Raw genomic sequence first — 23,425 nt, 5'->3', positions numbered from 1 at the left:
TAGTAACATGTAGAGAGTGGACCATTAAACAGGAGTTTGAACAGTACAGGTCCACTTATATACAGATTTTCTCCAATAAATATACCTACAGTACTATAAATTTTTCTTCTCTTCCTTATGATTTTCTTAATAACATTTTCTTTTTTCCAGCTTACTTTATTCTAAGAATAAGTATGTAATATATATAACATACAAAATGTTTGTTAATCACTGTTTATCAGCAAAGCTTCTAGTGAAAAGTAAGCAAGCTATTAGAGTAATTAAGGCTGGGTGGGAAGCCAAAGATACATGCATATTTTTGACCACGTGGAGGGGGCAGTAAGCATCCCTAACCCTCATGCCATCTAAGCATTAACATTATAGTCCTTTGCCTAAGCTACCTGATTCCCCAAATATTGACCAAATCTATCTTTGACAATATTCCAAGACATGTTCTTAGGCACTAAATTTTACTGAAATTTTAATTTTCTGACAATAACAATAATAGCTACCATTTATTAAGTTCTTATTACATACCAGGCACTGTAAAATGCTAATAAAGTTTTCAAACATTACTCATTTAAATCCACAACAGGCTTATGAAAGAAGTATTTTTAGCCAAGAGTATTATTCACAGATGATAAAGCCAATGCTAAGACAACAACTTGCCCAAGGTCACTCCTCATCATTTGATTCAATGTGATGCCAAAGCTGTTTACCATTAACACTCATACTCAGAATTTAAGAATACTTTTAGGTTATATCAAGATCAACATGCATAAAATTATCAAAATATTAGGGTAATAAGTTACCTCATCAAACTCTTCAGTCATTTTTCGAATTATTTCAGAGTTCTGCATATGTCTAAACATTTCTGCTGTGACAACTCCTGAAATTTTCAAGTGTAAGAAGTTAATATACATTGTAGAATGAATAAAAGAAAGAGAATTTCTAAGTCAATCTCTTACACTGTTAGTCTCCATCACATTCCTACCTGACTTAATCGACTCTTGCCTACAATATGTATACTGGATTAGTCCCTTTTAATATAATACACGTTATCAAGGGTTAGGCAGCACCCAGGATAACAATTAAAACTTTAAGGATAAACCTGAAGACAAAAAAGAGTGATAGGTAGGGTTCACTTTAGTCAGGTTTCTTTATTAAGCATTACTACATACACACACACACACACACACACACACACACACACACACGACAACTACATCCAATCATGCTCTAAAAGGGCTTCAAATAAACATAAACAGTAAGTTGGAGTTACCGTTCATCCATAATCTAGTTGGAAGTTAAATAAAGAACAACAAAAACAGGAAGGAAGGGAAGGAGGGAGGAAAAAATAAAAACTATTAAAGATAGTACATAAGAAAAGCCCTAATGAGTGACAATGCCAATAAAGGCCACGGGTCAGAACTAACTAACTAAATAAATAAGCATAAGTCAGGTGGTTTCACAGAAAAAGAATCTGATAAGGATATTTATAATTTCAAAGGAAGATAGGAAAGGGGAAGAAGAAGGATGCACATTATAAGAAGTAAAAGCCAGGTAGAGATCAAATATCAGAAAAGGGATTTCTAGAAGAAATTATGAGTATGAGACAATACAAGAAAAAATATGCATGAATTTCCACTGATAGGGTATCTGATTATTTTAAAAAGAACAAATGTAGAAACTGGATGCTCAAAGCTGGATTTCTATTGCTGGATTACTTATTCCTTGCCAGTCATATTACTACTATGAATACCATAAATATGAGGCAGGTTCTATAATCCTGGCTTTACTGATGAGGAAATAAAAGCTAAAGCAAAGATTAGTTAAATACCTTGTCTGAGATTATTCATCTACATCATGATGCCACCCCCAAGTAAGATCAACTTCTAGTGGTGCTGTGAAGAGTCTTCCCTTACCACAACATTAAAGAACTACATGATTATTTTAAGATATTAACAAATCCGGAAGAAGGCACCATTTCTCTTGCTAAAGAAGCAGCATTCTCAAAAACCTTTTGAAGGGTTAATTTTAATCAAGCCATGGATATATCTTCTGAACCTTCCTGTACTTTACACCCAGGTGTTATAAACTTGGCAAAGCTATAGAAGAACAAGTTACTCAATCCCTGAAACAATTTCTACAAAATAAATATGTATATAGCAGTAAATCGCAAAGCAAACATACTGCATACATTTTGACAACTGTCCTATTTCTAAAGCTCCTCTCTCATCTCAGACCATTTAACACCCAGAAACCCAAAAATAAGCAGGAAAAAAAAAAAACAGCTGTCACAAATTCCATGAATGTAACTCCTGGGGCAGGTGTGAAGGTGCCATTAAGACATCACGTGTGAGCCCCATGCCTTGAAATTATAGCAGACATGAAGAGAGACTGCTAAAAACTGGCAAAATGAAAAGTGGCAGATGACCAGGAAAGAAGAAAGAAACACTGGTCACAGATTGAGCAACCACAAAGCAGTCTGGAACCATTCAGTGTATAGTCAAACATCCCTCCACACCTCAATAGCTGCTGAAGACAAAAATACAGTAAAATAACTGATGCTCGCAATGACAATCCTGAGCCCAAAAGAAAAAGCCTAAAGTACAGCACATATAGAGATGTTTCTAAAAGAATTCAATCAAAATAATTCTAAGTATGTTTTGAAAGTACTTAATGACCTTAACTTTGATTAGATGATAAATTCTCCTTTATGGAGTTTTCTTGATTCTAAAATAAACATTATGACAGTGTTTAAATCTACCTGATAATTTAAGTTTCCAACACTTTCAATTTTTAAAAATCCGGGCAACCCGATATATGACAAAGTACATCCGAAGGTTCAGTTGGCAAGCTCCTGATTCACAAAACAAAATGGTGCCAGAAAAGTAAACAATCTGATAAAGGGAAAATGTTCTGACTATAGCCTTGTTTTAAAATTACAATTCAGAAGCTCAACTAGGAAACTAAAACTGACCAAACTACAGTATGAACAAGGAAGACTGAAGATAGAAGTCAGAATTTCAGCTCATCGAGTTATTTCTGGCACCTGTTCAGTTGTTCGGCAATCAACCGACCTTCACAGAATCTGAACAGAAAGGACAGGGTCCTTGATTACACAATACAACAAACAGGTACCTGATTCCTTCTACCCCAGAAAGATAGACTGGACACAGACAAAATAAAAATAATACCAGTATATCCTTTTTTATTCAAAGTGTTAATCTGATTCACCATACTGTCATTACTACATTTCTTTTGAGCAGAGTCAAATTTTCTATATTGATTTGCAGCTACCTATGGCTAAGAAGTCAAATTAGGCAATTCTCTGTACTCCAAGGTTTTAAATTCTCTAAAAAGTTTTAAAACAAAATTTTTTTCTCAAAACTAACCATGTTAATGGCATTACGCAGATCAGACTCAAGAAGTTAATATATTTCTCTATCAGGCCTCATACTTAATATCTAGTATGCATGCTGCAATGAATGTTGTGATCAACCTCGAATAAAATGCATCAGTTCATAAAATGTTGTTTATATGGAATTGCTAAATCATGATATTGTACACCTGAAACTAATTTATCACTGTATGTTAACTACACTGGAATCAAAATAAAATTTTAAAAACCAAACTGAAAGAAAATCTTTATATACAGTCAGATTATCTAAATCTTACACTGAGCAGTATAATTTTAAGAGTTAGGATTTTAATCCTATGCTACCCGAGAGAAAAAGTTATGTGGAAAGAATGTAACTCAATTTATTTTCAATAAAATGTCACTGAATCAAAGTTAAAAAAATTAAAAACTTTTTAAAAATGTTACTTGTTTTACAATTTCAATAACATTATTTCTGAAGTATTACTGTAGAAACAAAGCAGTAGACATAAATAAATTGCTTCCTGGGATTCTTTTTACAGATTTGTTTAAGTCATTCTTTACCATCTTAACTTCTGAGATCTATTTTTAAGCAAACTGCCCTCCTTCTGACTTCTGATGTACATGTTTTTGGTGCCACTTTCACTAAAAAAATGTAATACTCTTGGGAAACTTTCTAGCATTTATTTTCCTGGACATCTTCTTAAATTTCAAGGATGGACCAAGTATTAGGGAGAAACAAAATAGATCAAAACTTGTCCATGAATTTGTCTGAATCATTTACTAATTCAGAACAAGATGTATGACACCACCCCAACTTACCTAATTGTGCCCCCCTGCTCAATGTCGGCACTAAATATTTTTGCCCCAGGGAAGACACTACTGTATATTTTCCCCTCTCATACTTCAAAATCTTTTTAAATAAAAAGTGAAAACATTTCCAGTAAGACCCCACTCCAAAACTTCTCTACTTTTTAAGAAAAAAACTAGAAATTTCACCAATACCTTACTTAACTTAGTTACTTACCTACCTACTTACTTAGTTACTGTCATTCATGGCACCTTTAAACTCCCTACACTTTACAATTCCCTGCCACTTGAACTTGTACCTCTTTGTTATCTTCCTTCTCCCATTTTAATCCATTTCTTTGGTCCTAAAACCAGATGCTAAAAGTGGTAAATATATCTAATAAAAGTAATAGACGTTACAAATTGCGAAGCTTTTGGTTAATTTTTACACATGAATACACAACTGTCTCAACAGAGTTTCTTTCTTTGTTCTTTGCTCCTTTGTCCTTATACATTCTATATGATTATAATGCAAACAATACCATACCTTGGCATTATTTTCCATGTAAAGTGCTAATATATATTTAGGTGGAATAAAAAGAGACCATTTCAGAACATTCTGCTTCCAAAATAAATGTATCTTACCTTTACAGCCTGAACACTGAATAAAAAAGTTGATGAGGTCAAGAAGTGCTATATCTCGGTCATGCTTGTATGATTCTATCCAATCATCTACCACCGACTACAGCAGAGAAGGAAAAAAAAAAAACGTTAGCTTTTGCTAATGTTCTAAGAATTAAGTCTGATTAAAGTCATTAAATTTCAATATTAAGTAGTATCACATTTCTTTAAATTAATATACATATACTTGTATTCTAAAATTTAAAGTTAAATTTTAACAATAAAAGAAAACTAAATTCAGTAAAATAATCACCTGATAACACATAATGATGATCAGTCTTCTGTTTATTTTGTATTAAAAGGAATCTAAAAACTAACTATGGGACCCAACTCTATAAAGTGTACTTATTTCTTAGTGACATTAAGGATATCCTAGAAAATGTTAAAAATCACACCCATATTTCTTTTTGACTAAAATAGTGTACTAAATACAAATAACACTTAAATATTAACACTGCAATGGAATGAGAACAAAAATCTTTCTAAAAAGATATAAATGCCTCTGTCAATAAGAAAATGCAGAACCAAATTTTTTTCAACATTGAACACTATTGGTCCCATGTTAATAACAAAAGTAAATTAATGGCTAAATAAACACAGTTAAGTAGGACATTTCATCAATCTGTAGACAATAACTCTCCAAATAGATATACAGAGTCAATGCAATCCCTATTAAAAACCCAGCTGGCTTCTTAGTAGAAACTGGAAAGCTGATCCTAAAATCCTTATGGTAATGCAAGAGATCTAGAATAGTCAAAACTATCCTGAAAAAGAAGCACAAAGTTGGAAGACTCACATTTCATTATTTCAAAACTTACTAGAAGCTACAGTACTCAAGACTTTGGCTTAAGGACAAAAGTATAGATAAATGTAATAAAAATGCAAATCAAAAATAAACTCTCATATTTATGGTTACTTGATTTTTGACAAGGAGGCCAAGACAATTCAATGAAGAAAGACTAGTCTTTTCAACAAATGGTGCTGGGACAACTGGCTATATATGCATGCAAAAGAATGAAGTTGGGAGTGCCTGGATGGTTCAATAGGTCAGTTAAGTGTCTGACTCAACTTGAGCTCAGGTTATGAACTCAGGGTTTTGAAATCAAGCCCCACATGGGGCTCCACACTGGGCGTGGAACCTGCTGAAGATTCTGTCTCACCCTCTCCCTCTGCCCCTTCCCCTGCTCATTATCTCTCTCAAATAACGAAATCTTTTTAAAAATTAAAAAAAAAAGACTGAAGTTGGACCCTGTCTCATACCATAAATAATACTTATAATGGATGAGAAACTGAAATCTAACAGCTTAAACTATAAAACACGTAAGTCTTCATAACCAAATGTTAAGCAAAGTACTCTTAGATATTAGACTAAAAGCACGAGACAAAAGAAAAAATGAATTTCATTTAATCATAAAAGTTTTGTTTCAAAAGACTCCATCAAAGATGAGAGAAGCAACCCACAGATTAGGAGAAAACATAGGCATATCATATATCTGATAAGGCACTGGTACTCAAAATATAAAGGCATATCTCGGTTTACTGCACTTCGCTGGGCTTCACAGTGCGAGAGGGAGACAGACAGAGAGAGAGAGAGAGAGAGAGTGAGTGTGTGTGTGTGTGTGTGTGTGTGTGTGTATTACAAGCCAAAGGTTTGTGGCAACCCTGTGTCAAGCAAGTCAATCAGAGCCATTTTTTAGCAGCAGGTGCTCACCATGTGTCTCTGTCACATTTGGCAATTCTCTCAACATTTTAAACTCTTTCATTGTATTTATTAATGGTAATCCGGGATCAGAGATCTTTGATGCCACTATTGTAGTTGTTTTGGGGCACCATGAATCGTACCCATATAAGAGAGCAAACTTAATAAACGTTGTGCGTGTTCTGATTCCCCCATCTCTCCCTCTCCTCAGACCTCCCTATTCCCTGAGATTAACAGGAAACAGTATTAACAGATTAACAGATAACAGTATTAAAATTAGGCGAATTAATAACCCCACAATGAGCTCCAAGTGTTTAAGTGAAAGGAAGAGCTGCATATCTCTCACTTTAAATCAAAAGCTAGAAAATGATTATGCTTACCGAGGAAGGCATGTGGAAAGCCAAGACAGGCCAAAAGATAAGCCTCTTGAGCCAAACAGCCAAGTTATAAATGCAAAGGAGAAATTCTTGCAGAAAATAAAGTGTTGTTCAGTGAATACGTGATGACAATGAAGTGAAACAGCCTTATGCTATGTGGACAATGTTTTAGAGATATAAATGAAAGAATCAAACCAGCCACAACACAGCCTTAAGTCAAAGCCTAATCCGGAACAAGGCTCCCAACTTTTCAATTCTTTGAAGGCTGGGAGAGGTGAAGAAAAAATGCAGAAGGAAAACTTGAAGCTAGCAGAAGTTGGTTCATGAAGTTTAAGGAAAGGAGTCTCCTTTATATCAAAGTGCAAAGTGAGGGCGCCCAGGTGGCTCAGTGGTTTCAAGCTTCTGCCTTCGGCTCAGATCATGATCCCAGGTCCTGGGATCAAGCCCCACATTGGGCTCTCTGCTCCACAGGGAGCCTGCTTCCCCCCTCTCTGCCTGCCTCTCCACCTACCTGTAATCTCTGTCTGTCAAATAAATAAATAAAATATTTTTTAAAAAGTACAAAGTGAAATAGTAGTAAATGCTGATGTAGAAGCTGCAGTAAGTTATCCAGAAAACTAGCTAAGATAATTAACCAGAGTGGCTACACAACAACAAATTTTCAACGTAGACAAAATAGGCTTATATTGGAAGTAGATGCTATGACTTTGATAGTTTGGTTAAGTCCATTCCTGTCTTCCAAAGCTTCAAAGAACAGACTGACTCTATTTGTCAGGGACTTAATGCAACTGATTACTTTAAACTGAAGTCAGGGCTCATTTACCATTACAAAAATCCTAGGGCCCTTAAGAATTATGCTGAATCTATTCTGCCTATGCTCTACAAATCAAACAACAAAGACTGGATAATAGCCTGTTTACAACATGGTTTACTGAATATTTAAAGCCCACTTCCAAAACCCACTACTCAGAAGAAAAAGATTCCTTTCAAAATATTACTGTTACTGACAATGCACCTGGTCACTCAAGAGCTCTGATGGAGTTGTACAATGACATTCATGTTGTTTTCATGCCTACTAACAAAAAAATCCATTCTGAAGCCCATGGTTAAAGGAGTAATTTCAACTTTCAATTCTTCTTATTTAAGAAATACATTTTCACAAGGCTATATACATAGCCTTACATGGTGACTCCTCTGATGGATATGGGCAAAATCATCTGAAAACCTTCTGTAAATGATTCATCATTCTAGATTCCATTAAGAACATTCATGATCCATGGGAAGAAGTCAAACTATCAACATTAACAGGACTTTAAAAGAAGCTGATTGTAACTCTAATAGATGATTTTGAGGGCTTCATGACTTTCAATGGATGTGGTAAAAATTTCACTGCAGATGTGGTAGAAAATAGCATAAGAACTACAATTATAAATGGAGCCTAGGGGCACCTGGGAGGCTCAGTCGGTTAAGCGTCTGCCTTCAGCTTGGGTCATGATCCCAGGGTCCTGGGATGGAGCCCCACGTCGGGCTTTCTGCTCAGCGGGGAGCCTGCTTCTCCCTCTCCCTCTGCCTGCAGCTCCCCCTGCTTGTGCTCTGTCAAATAAATAAACAAAATCTTTTAAAAAAAGAAATGCAGCCTAAAGATGTGACTGAATTGCTGAAATCTCATGATAAAAGTTTTAACAGATGAGGAACTACTTCTTATGGATGATCAAAGAAAGTGATTTCTTGAGGAGAAATATACTCCAGGTGAAGATGCTGTGAAGATTGTTGAAATGACATCAAAGGATTTAGAATATTACATCAACTTGGATGATAAAATAGCAGGAGAGTTAGAGAAGACTGACTTCAATTTTGAAAGAAGTTCTAATGTGGGTAAAATGCTATCAAACAGTATCTCATACTACAAAGAAACCAACTGTGAAAAGGTATCTATCACTGCGGCAAAGTTCATTGTTGTCTTATTCTAAGAAATTGCCATTGCCACCCAAACCTTCAGCAAACACCACCTCAATCAGTGGGCAGCCATCAACACTGAGGCAAGATCCTCTACCAGAAAAAAGATTATACAACTCACTGTAAGCTCAGATAATTAATATTTTTTAGCAATAAAGTATTTTTTTAAGGTATATACAGTTCACACATAATGCTGTTGCAAACTTAACAGACTACAATATAAACATAACTTTTATAGGAATTGGGATACCAAAAAAATTCATCTGACTTGCTTTATTGTGTTATCTGCTTTAGTGAAGTGGTCTAAAATCCAACTCGCAGGACCCCTGAGGTATGCCTACATCAAGAACTCTTGCAATTTAATGATTTTATAAAAATATTTTTATTTAGACAGAGATCACAAGAAGGCAGAGAGCAGGCAGAGAAAGGAGGAAGCAGGCTCCCTGCTGAGCAGAGAGCCCAATGTGAGGCTCGATCCCAGGACCCTGAGATCATGACCTGACCGAAGGCAGAGGCTTAACCCACTGAGCCACCCAGACTCATGAAGTTTAAGGAAAGGGACTTAAGAGCAATTCAATAATTTTTTTAAGAGCAATCCAATAGGGGCACCTGGGTGGCTCAGTGGTTTGGGCTGCTGCCTTCGGCTCGGGTCATGATCTCAGGGTCCCGGGATCGAGCCCTGCATCGGGCTCTCTGCTCCGCAGGAAGCCTGCTTCCCTCTCTCTCTCTCTCTCTCTGCCTGCCTCTCTGCCTACTTGTGATCTCTGTCTGTCAAATAAATAAATAAAATCTTTAAAAAAAAAAGAGCAATCCAATAATTTTTAAAAGCCAAGTAATCTAATTAATAATATAGACAAAGATTCTAAATATAGCTCTTTATAGAAGACATACAAATAGCCATTGGCTCATCAAAAGATGCTCAAAACTGGCCACCAAGGAAATGGAAATCAAAAATAAAATAGTAAGATACCACTTGGGAAACCTGAGTAGCTCAGCCCATTAAACATCTACCTTCAGCTCAGGTTATGATCCTGGGATTGAGCCCCACACTGGGCTCCCTGCTTATTGGGGAGCCTGCTTCTCCCTCTCTCTCTGCTGCCCCCACCCCCTGCCTGTGCTCTCTCCCTCTCAAGTAAATAAATAAAATCTTTAAAAAAAAAAAAAAAAAAAAAGGTTTGGGGCCCCCTGGGTGGCTCAGTCATTCAGTGTCTGCCTCCGGCTCAGGATCCCAGGATCCTTGGATCAAGCCCCAGATCAAGCCCCACATTGGGCTCCCTGCTCGGCGGGAAGCCTGCTTCTCCCTCTCCCACTCCCCTGGCTTGTATCCCCTCTCTCGCTCTCTCTTTGTCGAATAAATAAATAAAATATTTAAAAAAATAAATGAAACAAAAAAGGTTAAACAGTTACCATATGATCCTACAACTCAACTCCTAGATATATAATACCCAGGAGAAATGAAGACATACACAAAAAATTAAAAAAAAAAAAACTTGTACAAGAATACCTGTAATAGCATTAATCACAATAGCCAAAAAGTAGAACCAAAGCAAATATGCATCAAAAGATGAACGGATAAACAAAATGGTGTATTATTTGGCAATAAAAAAGAATGAGATTATAATACATACCACAATATGGATGAACCTTGAAAACATGCTAAGTCAAAGAAACCACTGATAAAGGACCACATATTGAATGAATCATATATATGAAATGTCCAGAATAGGCAAATTTATAAAAACTACGTTAGTGGTAGCCTAGACCTGGGACAGGCAAAGAGAAAGTAACTGACTAACAGGCACAAAGTTTCCTTCTGGGGTACTGAAAAATATTTTAAAATTACACTGTGGTGTTGGCTACACAACTCTATGAATATACTAAACACAACTGAATTTACATTTTAAAAAAACATTTTAAAATTTTGTAGTATGTGAAGTATGTTTCAACATAGTATTTTTTTTTTAATAGGACAGAGCTAAAAAAATAAAAAGCAGCACGTTATTCTTTGGGGGATAGGAGAGGAAACCAAACAGCAGATGAAAACTATTTTTAAATAAACCAAGTTTTAAAAATTAGGATGACAGGGGAACCTGGGTAGCTCAGTTCATTGAGCATCCCACTCTTGATCGCAGTTCAGGTCATGATCTCCGGGTCCTGAGATGGAGCCAAAGTGCGCTCCACACTCAGCAGGAAGTCTACTTAATATTCTTTTCCTCTGCCTCTCCCCCCCATTCTTGCACACACATGCACACTTTCTAGCTCTAATAAAATAAATACATCTTTAAAAAAAAAAAGCATCAGGAGGGAAAAATGTTTAAGTTATATACAAATAAATACAAAACCTGGGTATAAACTAAATGGATTATGTGTGCAATCTGATGTACAGAAATGGTGGTATCATTACAAATTAAAGAAAAGAAAAAGGATATATTATCTAAGAATTACCTAGCTCAAAGAGATTGGAGATCTTCTAAAATTTTACCTAATTTCTAGATTTCAGTCCTTTTCTATATTTGACAATAGCTTATGTATGTAAACTTAAGATTATTCCCAAATATCATACAGGTAATAAATATCAAAAGAATGTATTATAGGACTGTGAGAGTTTTAAAACGTGGCCCAAAATGTTTGACACTGCTCTTCAATAAGTGGGGTCTAGGGACGCCTGGGTGGCTCAGCTGGTTAAGCGGCTACCTTCGGCTCAGGTCATGATCCTAGCGTCCTGGGATCGAGTCCCACATCAGGCTCCTTGCTCAGCCAGGAGCCTGCTTCTCCCTCTGCCTCTGCCTACCTTTCTGTCTGCTTGTGCTCACTCTCGCTCCTCTCTCTGACAAATAAATAAATAAAATCTTTAAAAAAAAAAAAATAAGTGGGGTCTACATTCCCTTTTCTAGGACTGAAGGCAATAAAAATGATGCTTCCAAGATTAAGTCATTGACCACCATTCCACTTCTGTACTTGGTTCTTCTAGCACAGAGAATCAGATCTCTGCTCAAGACACTCTCCAAACCCAGAAGCCATACTGTAGGAAACCCAAACCACATGCAAAAACCATTTGTAGGTATTCTAGGTAATAGTTCCAGCAGTGCCCAGCCTTCAAGTCACTCCAGATTAGGCACCAAAAATGAATAAAGAAGCCTCCAGGGAAGTACAGTCCTTACCTGTTTATGTAACCTCTGAGCATTAAAAGTATCTCAGGTTAAGGCACAAACCATCACGGATGGGAGCACAGACCATTTCATCCCTATTTATTTCTGCCTGAATTCTAGACCAAGAGAATCATTAAGCCTAGTATAATGGCTGTTCCTTTACATCACTAACTTTGGAGTGATTTGTTATACAGCAATAGACGACTGGAAGAAGGGCTATTTCAACAATAAAGATATAAAAATACTTAATGAAATCTTACAAAAAAGATCACCACATCATATTAAAAACTTATTCAAAAAGATCACATAGAATTTGTACTGGGAATACAAGGCTGCTGTAATAAAAATAATGCAATATAACACTTTAAAATTTTAATCATCAAGCAGTATGCTAAGAATTTATCCAATAAAATTCAATATATATTATCTAATAGAACTAGGGGCATATGCATGCATGATCCCTTTTTTTTAAAAGACTGATTTTTTTTGAAGATTTTATTTATTTATTTGACAAAGAGAGATCACAAGTAGGCAAAGAGGCAGGCAGAGAGAGAGAGAGAGAGAGGGAAGCAGGCTCCCCGCTGAGCAGAGAGCCTGATGCGGGGCTCAATCCCAGGACCCTGAGATCAGGACCTGAGCCAAAGGCAGTGGCTTAACTCACTGAGCTACCCAGGCACCCTTTAAAGACCAATCTTTTAAAAAGATTTCCTTATCTGTCAGAGAGAGAAAGAGAAAGCGCACAAGTGCATGCTGGAAGGGTAGCATGCAGAGGGAAAGGCAGGGATAGGGAGAAGCAGATAGGCAGGCAGAGAGAAAGGGGGAAGCAGGCTCCCCGCTGAGCAGGGAGCCCCAAGAGGAACTCAACAGCAGGAGCCGAAGGCAGACACTTAACCTACTGAGCCACCCAAGTGTCCCAGATCCCTCCTTTCTTAATATATAATAACTATTTTAAAACCAACAGCCAGTCTGATACTTATCCTCACCTCTAATTACTGAAATAGGTATATCCTGGGATTTAAAAAATGAATAATATACAGTCCTTGATCAAGAAATTAATGATCTAGAAGCAAATTCAGACATATGCACACCTATAATAAAATATATTAAGTGCTATAATGGAAAAAGAAGAGTAAAAAATATATTCAAGGGGAGAAAGACAGAGCCCAAGAATGCTTCTCAGAGTGACATGTGATTTAAGTTAATCTTACATGAAGAGTATTCCAGGCAAAGGGAAAAACAAAAAGAAAGGTGGGGGGGTTGTGGAGAGTAGGGTGGAGGCAGAGTATGTACAGTGGCTAGGGAATAGGAAGCACATCATAAAAAAAAAATCTGGGCTGGAACTTTTAGATAAGGAAGAACTGTTAGAAGCTTGTAAACAGGAGACTTCCTTGATCAAATTTCCTATTACCAAGATAACACAAGTGGGAGTACACAAAACAAACTGGAGGTTAAGAGTCCATTCAGGGAAATCAGTGGAGAGATACTGTGCACATTTCACTTTTAAGGGTGAAACAGAAAAAACAAGTTAACACAGAGGTACAATCTTAATATATGCCAAACCATAATCAACATAAAAATAAGGAAAAAGTTCATTCTTTAAACACTGAGATACCACTAACAAAACAACTGAATATAAAGCTAAATCCTCACATTTTCTATTAAAAATTTTTGATGAACAGAAAAGTTAAACAAAAACCCTATAGACTAGACAAAAATAGAACAGCCTAATTAGCTGTGGATATAAGTTGAGATTTCGGATGTTAACAAAAATGAAAGATACCCAAAAAAGATTAATGCATTTAACAGCTTAAAATATTATAGAGAAAAAGTATAATATAAAAAGGAAAGTAATGAAATGGTATATATAACGTAACGGAGACAATTTATTCCTTTGATGAAGTTTACCCAAAATGGCAATCAGAGAGAAGGGGACAACTTTCTAAATTAGGGAATGACTAAATAAACCATATCACTATAATATAATAGGACATTATTTTTAAAAATATTGAATGTATATATGAAATAATAATTTAAAACATTAAATAAATAAAATCTATACCTTCATCACAACTATATAAAAGGCAAACTATGTATGACTAAATTAAGGCAAATTCAAATTTTATTTATTATTTTTAAAGATTTTAATTATTTGACAGAGACAGCTGAGAGGGAACACAAGCATGGGGAGTAGGAGAGGGAGAAGCAGGCTCCCTGCTGAGCAAAGAGCCTGATGTTCAATCTCAGGGCCCTGGGATCATGACCTGAGCTGAAGGCAGTTGCTTAACAACTGAGCCACCCAGGCATCCCCAAATTCAAATTTTAAAAGTCACATTCCTCTGTACAACTGGTGATAGCTCAAAACAACAAACAATTTTTATTTTACATGTAAAAATGTGGCTTCTCATTCCCAACTGATACTTAAAAATTTATCTACAAAGCCATACATATCAGTTAAGTCCATATTTATAAACAAGATTTGCATTTGTTACTCTCTCGTAAGAGAATGCTTAAATGGCTAGTTCTCCATAAATCATTTAATTAATTGAAATTAATTCCCTAAAAAATATTCCCTATGGCTTTTATACAGCAAAAAATAACTTTAGTAAGCATGTATATTCTTTGAGCATAGTGTTTATTCAATTTCTTTAAAACCATATGGGTTTAGTCTCCACTGTAAAACCTAAATGCTTCTATTGTCATAAAATTATACAGAAGGAATAAAATTAGGATGATTTGACATGGCTATGACTCTCACTTTTTACTCTTCTGCTAAGAAACAGCACAAGTAATAAACTTTGTAACAGACAACAGTGATCAACATAATTCAATTCACTAAAGTGGAGAGTGATTATATTAGATCACTCAACCAAGAATTCTATATGGGCAAAGGACTTCATATTTTAATGGCAGCCAAATAAATTCAGGGGAAACTGAAACCTCAGAGTTTACATCAGCATATTTTTTTAGCAAATAATTTTTTATTATATGCTATTAAAAGAAAATAATGCAGCAGAAAATGACTCAAGACACAGCTTAAAGGTCTTATGTCTGAATAGACAGATTCCTAGTTTTCCGATGACTTTGTTGCTTTTTTCTAATAAGCAAGTGTCAGTTTCTTTTAGTGCAATTAGAAAACTCAGGGATTTTATATAACTCACTGAAGTTTAAAATGAACAAATGAACTGGGAAGAACATAATAAACATTACCTGCATAGCACTCTTGCCCATTTTAACAACTTCAAACAACATCATGTTTTCCACTCCATTCTGTTGGTGATGACCATTCATTCGGTTTGGACCAGAAGGAGGTTTTCCTCCACCATTTCCACCTTTGCCCTTTTCTCCTGGGCCCTTTTTGCCTTTTTTACAAGTCTGCATAAAAATACAAGTTAATTAAGTTATATCATTATCCTTGAAAATTTAAAATAAAGCTACAGCAGAAAGCAGTTAAAAAGGTACATAATTATAACGTGCCTAAACCTGACCTAAAGAGGAGTGCCATACAGGTCATAATAAAATGATACGGTTGAGACAGCTTCTTTGTGGCATCAACTTTTTCATTTACAGTACCAGACACCTCACATGACACTGTAGTAAAGAGCACAGCCTCGGCAGACTGACAGACTGCATGGGTCCAAAGTTTTACTCCTATTACTGGAGTGATGTTGGGCAAGTGACTTAACTATACTGTGCTTCAGAGTTTCTAATCTGTAAAGTGAGGATAAAACTGTGCCTACTCATAGGGTTGCTGCTTTAAGGGGCAGACTGCAGTGGGCAGCAAGAATAACAAAACACTTTCTCAAATAAGTAACTCGTACTTAGTTCAAATTTCTAAATTTTAACTACTATTAGTCTTATAAATTATTGCAGTGCACTGATAAAGGAATTCTAAAAAGTATGAATATGTGTATCAACCTCACTCATATTCCGAATAAACGAAGGAGAATTCAAATTTAAAAAATCATGTTCCTCTGTACAACTAGTGTAATTCAACACTTATTTATCAAGAAAATTTGTTAATGAACACTATGGAAATGAAGCCCATTTATAAGGGAGTTGTCAGTACTGGGGAGTGGGGACTTCATAATCAGCTAAAAGGCTGCCTACACGCCTCAGTTATAAAATACTTCCCACGGCCTTTTAACTTGTTATAGAAAAGCAAGTCATTCCCTAACTCAGAATCCTCATTTCTAAAATGTCAAAGTTGTATTACACCTTTACAGATTAGGGGCATCTGAGTGGCTCAGTGGGTTAAAGCCTCTGCCTTTGGCACAGGTCATGATCCCAGGGTCCTGGGATTGAGCCCCGCACTGGGCTTTCTGCTTGGTGGGGAGCCTGCTTCCTCCTCTCTCTGCCGGTCTCCCTGCCTACTTGTGATCTCCCTCTGTCAAATAAGTAAAATAAAAATCCTTAAAAAAAAAAAAAAAAAAAGAATATGTGACAGAGATGGAATGTGGTGGCCTGCAAAGTCTGAAATATTTACTGTGTGGTATTTTACAGAAAGTTTGCTGATCCTTGCTCTAAATCACAGAAATGCGGAGGTTGAAAAAAGATGTAGAAATCATCTATTGTAATATGTAAAGATTTTTTTTAAGATTTTATTTGACAGAGATCTGTCACGTATTCTTTATTTTTACAAGTCTTTAAAAATTAAAAAAAAAATTCTTAGATCATTTGCATACTCCTCATCTACCGCCAGGTCTACACACTTATTTCTACTGACAGCGTTTGTATACTTTGTTTGTATACTTTGTATGTTTGTATACTTTGTTCCACAGAGGATTCCTTCCTCCTTCCAAAACCACCCTACTCTTAACAACTACCTCAAACTCCTTCCTAACAACTGAAATGTATTACTTGTTAATTTACATTCTTTTGTTAAGGAGAGTCTGTCTTTGTGAACCTAAGTCATTAATTCCTAATTGCAGAATGAAAGGTTATTGTCCCCAGTAAAAGTAATTTCAGAGATAAGGGTGAAAGAAAAGATCAACTACAGACAGTACACCAGAAAAGTAGAAAATGTTAGTGTTAATTAAATGGAATTATATATTTTCAATTTACCTATCATATGCTTCAATATTCCCTGTTGGTATGGAAAACTAGTACAATTAAAATGGCTCAGTGGATATGCTATGCTAGGAAAAAAAAAAAAAAACAATGTACAAGGAATGGTAATACAGGGAAGTACAAGAAGTAAACATGCTAACCTGGGCACAATCTTGTAGATGAAAAAACATCTCTAAAGCAAGACTATGGGGTTGGGGGATTGAGGTGGGGGGTACCTGGGTGGCTCAGTGGCTAAGCCTCTGCCTCTGGCTCTGGTCCTGATCTCAGGTTCTGGGATAAAGCTCCACATGGGACTCCCTGCTCAGTGGGGAGTCTGCTTCTTCCTCTTCCTCTGCCCCAACCCTGCTTCTGCTCTCACCACCCTTGAACAGATGTGGGTTCAAACCCTTGAACCACTGAACTTCTCTGGACCAGTTTCCTATCTATAAAATCAGGAAGTTTTCTAATTCACAGGGTGGTTCAAATATTAAATTAGATAACGTATTTTTAGCACAGTGCTTGGAACATACATAGTGCAGTGTCAAAACGTAGTTACTATGATTATTATTATTATAATAAATCCTTAAACTGAGACCTAACACCTCACTCATAGCAGTGACTATACAAAGTTAAACTGTGGCACAAAAACTTTGGGGAGTCCTCTAGTCAGATGCCACTGTGAGTCTTATCCCAACTTGTAAATTAAATCGAAGTCAAAAGTACATTTTCAGTTTTGCAAGATGGCTGAAGAATAAGAAAAATTAGTTTTCTAATGGATAACCATATACTACCCACTAGAATTATGACTGTCTTCGAACAGTCATGAGTTAACATTTAATTTATTCACACTTTTGTCTCAAAATGTCTATGTTTTAAGAGACTGAAAAAGGATATCAAATTATGAAATATGGATTATGTGAACTCTAAAAATATATGCCAAAGATTAATTAAATAAATTGTATTCCATAGATAAAATGGGGTAATATGACACCATTAGAAATGATAGCCAAAATTCACTGATGGGGCACCTGAGTGGCTCAGTGGGCTAAAGCCTCTGCCTTAGGCTCAGGTCCTGATCCTAGGGTCCTGGGATCCAGCCCCACATAAGGCTCTCTGTTCAGCAGGGAGCCTGCTTCACTCCTCTCGCTTGCTCTCTCTCTCTCTCTGCCTGCCTCTCTGCCTACTTGTGATCTCTTGTCTGTCAAATAAATAAAAGAACCTTTAAAAAAAATTCACTGACAGGAAAGCTACTAACAACATACTATTAAGTTTTAAAAGCAAATTAAACAGTTTGCATAGTATGAATCCATTTAAGTAAAAGTCGATGTGCATGTTTATAGACAGATGTATGTATAAAAGAACGGTTCACAAAATGTTTAAAGATTATCTTACCTCTGTGACATAGGTTTACAGGGAAATTTACTTTGTTTATTGTACAGTTCTGTATTATAGACATTTTTCCTTTTGTTTTTAAGACTTTATTTATTTATTTGTCAGAGAGAGAGTGAGCACAAGAAGGGGGAGTTGGAGAGAGAGGAGCACGCTCCCCACTGAGCAAGGAACCCCGAGGTCGGACTCCATCCCAGGACCCTGAAATCATGACCTGAGCCGAAGGCAGAGGCTTTAAGCCACTGAGCCACCCAGGCACCCCAGACTTTTTTTAAAAGATTTTATTTATTTGACACAGATAGAGAGAGATCACAGGTAGGCAAATACGCAGAGAGAGGAGGAAGCAGGCTCCCTGCTGAGCAGAGAGCCCAATGCAGGAATTCATCCCAGGACCCTGAGATCATGAAAATTACAGACTTTTTAAAAGTAAGTGTGTCACGGTGCCTGGGTGAGTCAGTCAGTTAAGCATCTGACTCTTGATTCCAGCTTAGATCTTGATCTCAGCGCCATGAGATCAAGCCCTGCATGGGTCTCCATGCTCAGCGTGCAGTCTGCTTGAGATTCTTTCTCCCCTTTTTTTCTGCCCTAAGTCCTGCTTGTGCTCTCTCTCTAAATAAATAAAATCTTTTTTAAAAATTTTTTAAATAAATAGATTTTAAAAATTTGTTGTAAGAAAATATAAATCCAAAATTCATTTTGGGAAAGAAAATGGTGAACAAAAACAAGTCATCTTTTACACACTGTATTTATACACATGCACAGAGTCAAATGTACTTTCCAAAACATCAAAATAATTTACGCATTCAACAAGTCATTCAGGGTCCTCAGGCTAGGCACTTATATTCTAAATCTTCATTCTGTTGAATCAGAACCTCCCTTTGTTAGGTTTTAGTTTTGTTTTTTTTTTAATTTTTATTTATTTAAGTAACCCCTACACAACCTGGAGATCAAGCGTTGAATGCTCTTCTGACTGAGCTCGCTAGGGACCCCTCACTTTGTTACTTTTTATCCTTAGCATTACTTATAAAGAGTAAAACTCTTGTCAACTGGAACCTACTGGACTTAAACTGATTATAGGTTACATTTTCAGGATAGTTTAGAACAAGGAATTTTATTTATTGCTTTGCTTATGTTTGACTACTCATGCGTAAATAAAGCCAACAGAGTATCACATTGTGCTTAGCAAATTGTGCTTTACAAAATAAACTATTAGAAATACAAACAACAAGTGTTGGTGAGGATGTGGAGAAAAGGAACACTCATGCACTGTTAGCAGGAACACAAACTGGTGCAGCCACTGTGGAAAACAGTAGAGGTTCCTCAAAACATTAAAAATAGAACTACCCTATGATCCAATAATCACACTACTGGTATTTATCCAAAGAATATAAAAACGCTAATTTGAAAGGATATATGTACCCATATGTTTACTGCAGCATTATTTACAATAGCCAAATTATGGAAGCAGTGCAAATACCCATCCATAGATGAATGAATAAAGAAGATGTGGTGTCTACATATACAACAGAAAATTATCCAGCCACAAAAAAAGAATGAAATCTTGCCATTTGCAAAAACATGGATGGAGCTAGAGAGTATAACATTAATCAAAGTAAGTCAGAGAAAGACAAATACTGTATGATTTCACTCATATGTGGAATTTAAGAAACAAAGGAAAAGAGAGACAAACCAAGAATCAGACTCTAACTACAGAAAACAAACTGATGGTTACCAGAGGGAGGTGGGTGGGGGAATGGATGAAATAGGTGATGGGGATTAAAGACTATACTTATCATAACAAGCACTGAATTATGTATAGAATTGCTGAATCACTAAACTGTACACCTAAAACTATTACACTGTAGGTCAACTATACTGGAATTAAAATTAAGAACTTAACAAAATTTTTAAAAAGAAACAATGTTGTATTATTAATTTCAACTTTACAGTAGTGGAAAACAGATAATCAAAAGATATTTGACCTAGAAGCCAAAGAAACCATATACATTCAGAAGGCTTACCATACCAGTGGTGGGGAGAGAACTTTTAAAAGACAACATGTGAGCCATAACTAAAACAGTTATATATTTTTATATGTATATATGCATGTATGTATACAAATGACTTAAAGAACCAAAACAAAGTCATATATTCTATACATACTTTTCCTTTGCCTTGCTTTTGGTTTTTTCCTTCAATGTCTTCAAAATCTGTGTCAGAAGAAAAATGTGTTTCTGACTCCCTGTGACAGAAAGATAAGCAATTATTTAAAACTTTCTTTAGAAATATAGGTGAAGTTTCTAATTTTAGCCATATTTTCTAAAACAAAGGCTTGGTGAACTCTTCACAAAATTCCTTATTAGCATTACATGTAACTAAGATGCTTTCCCAAAACATCATACCATAGCATATTACCAAACATAAAATTATATAACAAACTACAAAGCAATAATCTAAAATAAAAATATCTATAAACATTTTTTATTTTCTTAATTTTTAACCAAAACAAAAACATATAATACCAGTGGCTCTCAAAATTTTAACCACAGGGGTACCTGGGTGGCTCAGTGGATTAAAGTCTCTGCCTTCAGCTCAGCTCATGATCCCAGGGTCCTGGGATCAAGCCCCACATCAGGCTCTTTGCTTAGCAGGAAGCCTGCCTCCCCCTCTCTTTCTGCCAGCCTCTCTGCCTACTTGTGATCTCTGTCAGTCAAATAAATAAATAAAATCTTTTTTAAAAAATTTTAACCATAGTAACTGTGGTGTTCTATTGTAATGGCTGGTTTCATTTTCTGATTCAACACCATGGAATTCAGAGAAGACTACATTTTAACACTAGGAACTGGATGATCTTTATTAGGGAATTTTAGTGATATTAAGAATTCTCTGGGGGCGCCTGGGTGACTCAGTGGGTTAAGCCTCTGCCTTCGGCTCAGGTCATGATCTCAGGGTCCTGGGATCGAGCCCCGCATCGGGCTCTCTGCTCAGCGGTGAGCCTGCTTCCCTCTCTCTCTCTAGCTCTCGCTTTCTCTGCCTCTCTGCCTACTTGTGATCTTTGTCAAGTAAATAAATAAAATCTTAAAAAAAAAAAAAGAATCCTCTGACCACTCCTTGCTCACTCAAAAAATATTTGGAAATATAACTATACAAAACATGTACTTCTGAAAGGATATGTATAAAACATTTTTACAAACTAAACCATTTGAAATACAATAAGGGGGGTGCCTGGGTGGATCAGTGGGTTAGGCCTCTGCCTTCAGCTCAGGTCATGATCCCTGGGTCCTGGGATAGAGCCCCACGTCGGGCTCTCTGCTCATCGGGGAGCCTGCTTCCTCCTCTCTGTCTGCCTGCCTCTCTGCCTAATTGTGATCTCTGTCAAATAAATAAATAAAATCTTAAAAAAAAAAAAACAAAGAAAGAAACACAATAGGGAAGTGCTAACTGATCAAAATCCTTTATGAAGTAAAGAGGTGGTGAACTATAGGAGAACTGATTCTAGTACTAAGAAACTGTGTGATCTTAGACAAGTGACAACCTCTCAATCTTTTCATCTATAAACAATGTACATGCAAGAAAGAATGAAATCTCTAAAGTTTCTTCAATCTCCTCCAACATGTAAATCTACATATTTTCACTGTCTCTCTCTCAAATAAATATATAAATCTGTAATTCTAGGAAGTTGCCCTTTATTTTGGAGTAGGTGAGGTGTTTTATATAATCTGGATTTTCTCACACATAAGGAAGAAGACTAATTTAAATACATATGTATAATGCTTCCTAAATATGCAAACATGGGTCTATCTAAGTAGTAGTAATATACCCTCACATTTAAGAGCTGAAGGCAAGGCTTACTTGAAATCTGGGTCATAATGAGTTTAGAACTGAGCCACACCCATGAAAGATACATTTTTACCACTTCAAATATGTAATCCTAGTACCAGTTTTGCTTAAAACAAATGGAATCAAAATGCAAAGCTATTCTTCTCTAACTAGATTTTTTCTATTTCCATTTTTATTGCTAAAATAACCAGTTGTCCAGAGGTTATGAGGTAAGTAGGTATACTTTATATACCTATAGTAATGGTTAAGTTGCTAGCAAGGAAAAAATTACTATTAATAGTAGTTACCTACAACATAATTTAAACAATGTATTGAAGATTGTGGCAATCCTAACTATGTCCTATAATGTTGTGAGGAAAGGGCCTATAATAAATCCCATTTCCCAAGAGTTAATGCACCAAAACCTGAATGACTACTGTCATATCAACCCTGAAAATCATGACTATTACATCTTAAGAAGATTGTTGTCATCAATATCCTTTCCACACGCCTATATGGCCTTGCACAAAAAAAAAAACAGAAAGAAAGAAAAGAAAGATAATGTTTTTAGGTATCTTGTTGTCTATAAGTAATATTTCTTTATTCCTAAGACACTTGTGGGACACTAGCTCTCTTAGCTCTCTAACTGCTATAAATCTACAATCACTAGTCTTCGCAATATTCCAATGGCCACAGACTAATCACAGGCTCAATTACACTCTTAATCCTCATCTCTCCCAACTAAAAGAATGAGCCACTAGAGGTTTGATTACTAAATGGAAAACCTTATGAAGAAAGCTAAAGTGAGTAATCAGTGTAAGAGCCTAACACATCCCCAACCAAAGAAATACTCTTGAAAGTCTGCCTTTCTCCTATGTTTTCCTCTGCTTTTAAGATCAAAAGAACACCACCACCACCTATCCCAGGCAAAATAACCTATGCTAGCATGTTTATGGAGCATAGCAGGTTAACCTTTTAGTGGCCTGAAATTTCGTGAGTCATCTATCATATGATTGACTCTTCCACTCCTTTCTCTTTACCCTGTCCCCCATCTCACATACCCAACCGAACACTTGTTTATTCTACCTCCACATCAATTCTCTCTTACCCATTAAACTATTTCAGGCCTTAATTACTTGAGATATTCTAATAGTCAGTA

The 23,425-nt window shown here is 36.0% G+C and overlaps 1 protein-coding gene across 9 annotated transcripts in view; it reads right to left on the bottom strand.

Annotated features, from left to right (window-relative positions):
- STAG2 (STAG2 cohesin complex component) overlaps positions 1-23,425 on the bottom strand; it is a 143,418-nt gene that overhangs the window by 61,426 nt on the left and 58,567 nt on the right. For all 9 annotated transcript variants that reach the window (XM_059158632.1, XM_059158627.1, XM_059158633.1 and 6 more), the window contains 4 exons: positions 20,611-20,689; positions 15,220-15,384; positions 4,796-4,892; positions 792-868 (listed from right to left, as the gene is read on the bottom strand). In XM_059158632.1, coding sequence (XP_059014615.1) covers positions 792-868; positions 4,796-4,892; positions 15,220-15,384; positions 20,611-20,689 — 418 coding nt within the window. The remainder of the gene's footprint in view (positions 1-791; positions 869-4,795; positions 4,893-15,219; positions 15,385-20,610; positions 20,690-23,425) is intronic.

This window comes from Mustela lutreola, chromosome X, assembly GCF_030435805.1.
Source record: "Mustela lutreola isolate mMusLut2 chromosome X, mMusLut2.pri, whole genome shotgun sequence".
Lineage (NCBI taxonomy): Eukaryota > Metazoa > Chordata > Mammalia > Carnivora > Mustelidae > Mustela > Mustela lutreola.
The sequence above is the reverse complement of the archived record's forward strand: the minus strand, read 5'-3'. Positions and strand labels throughout refer to the sequence as shown.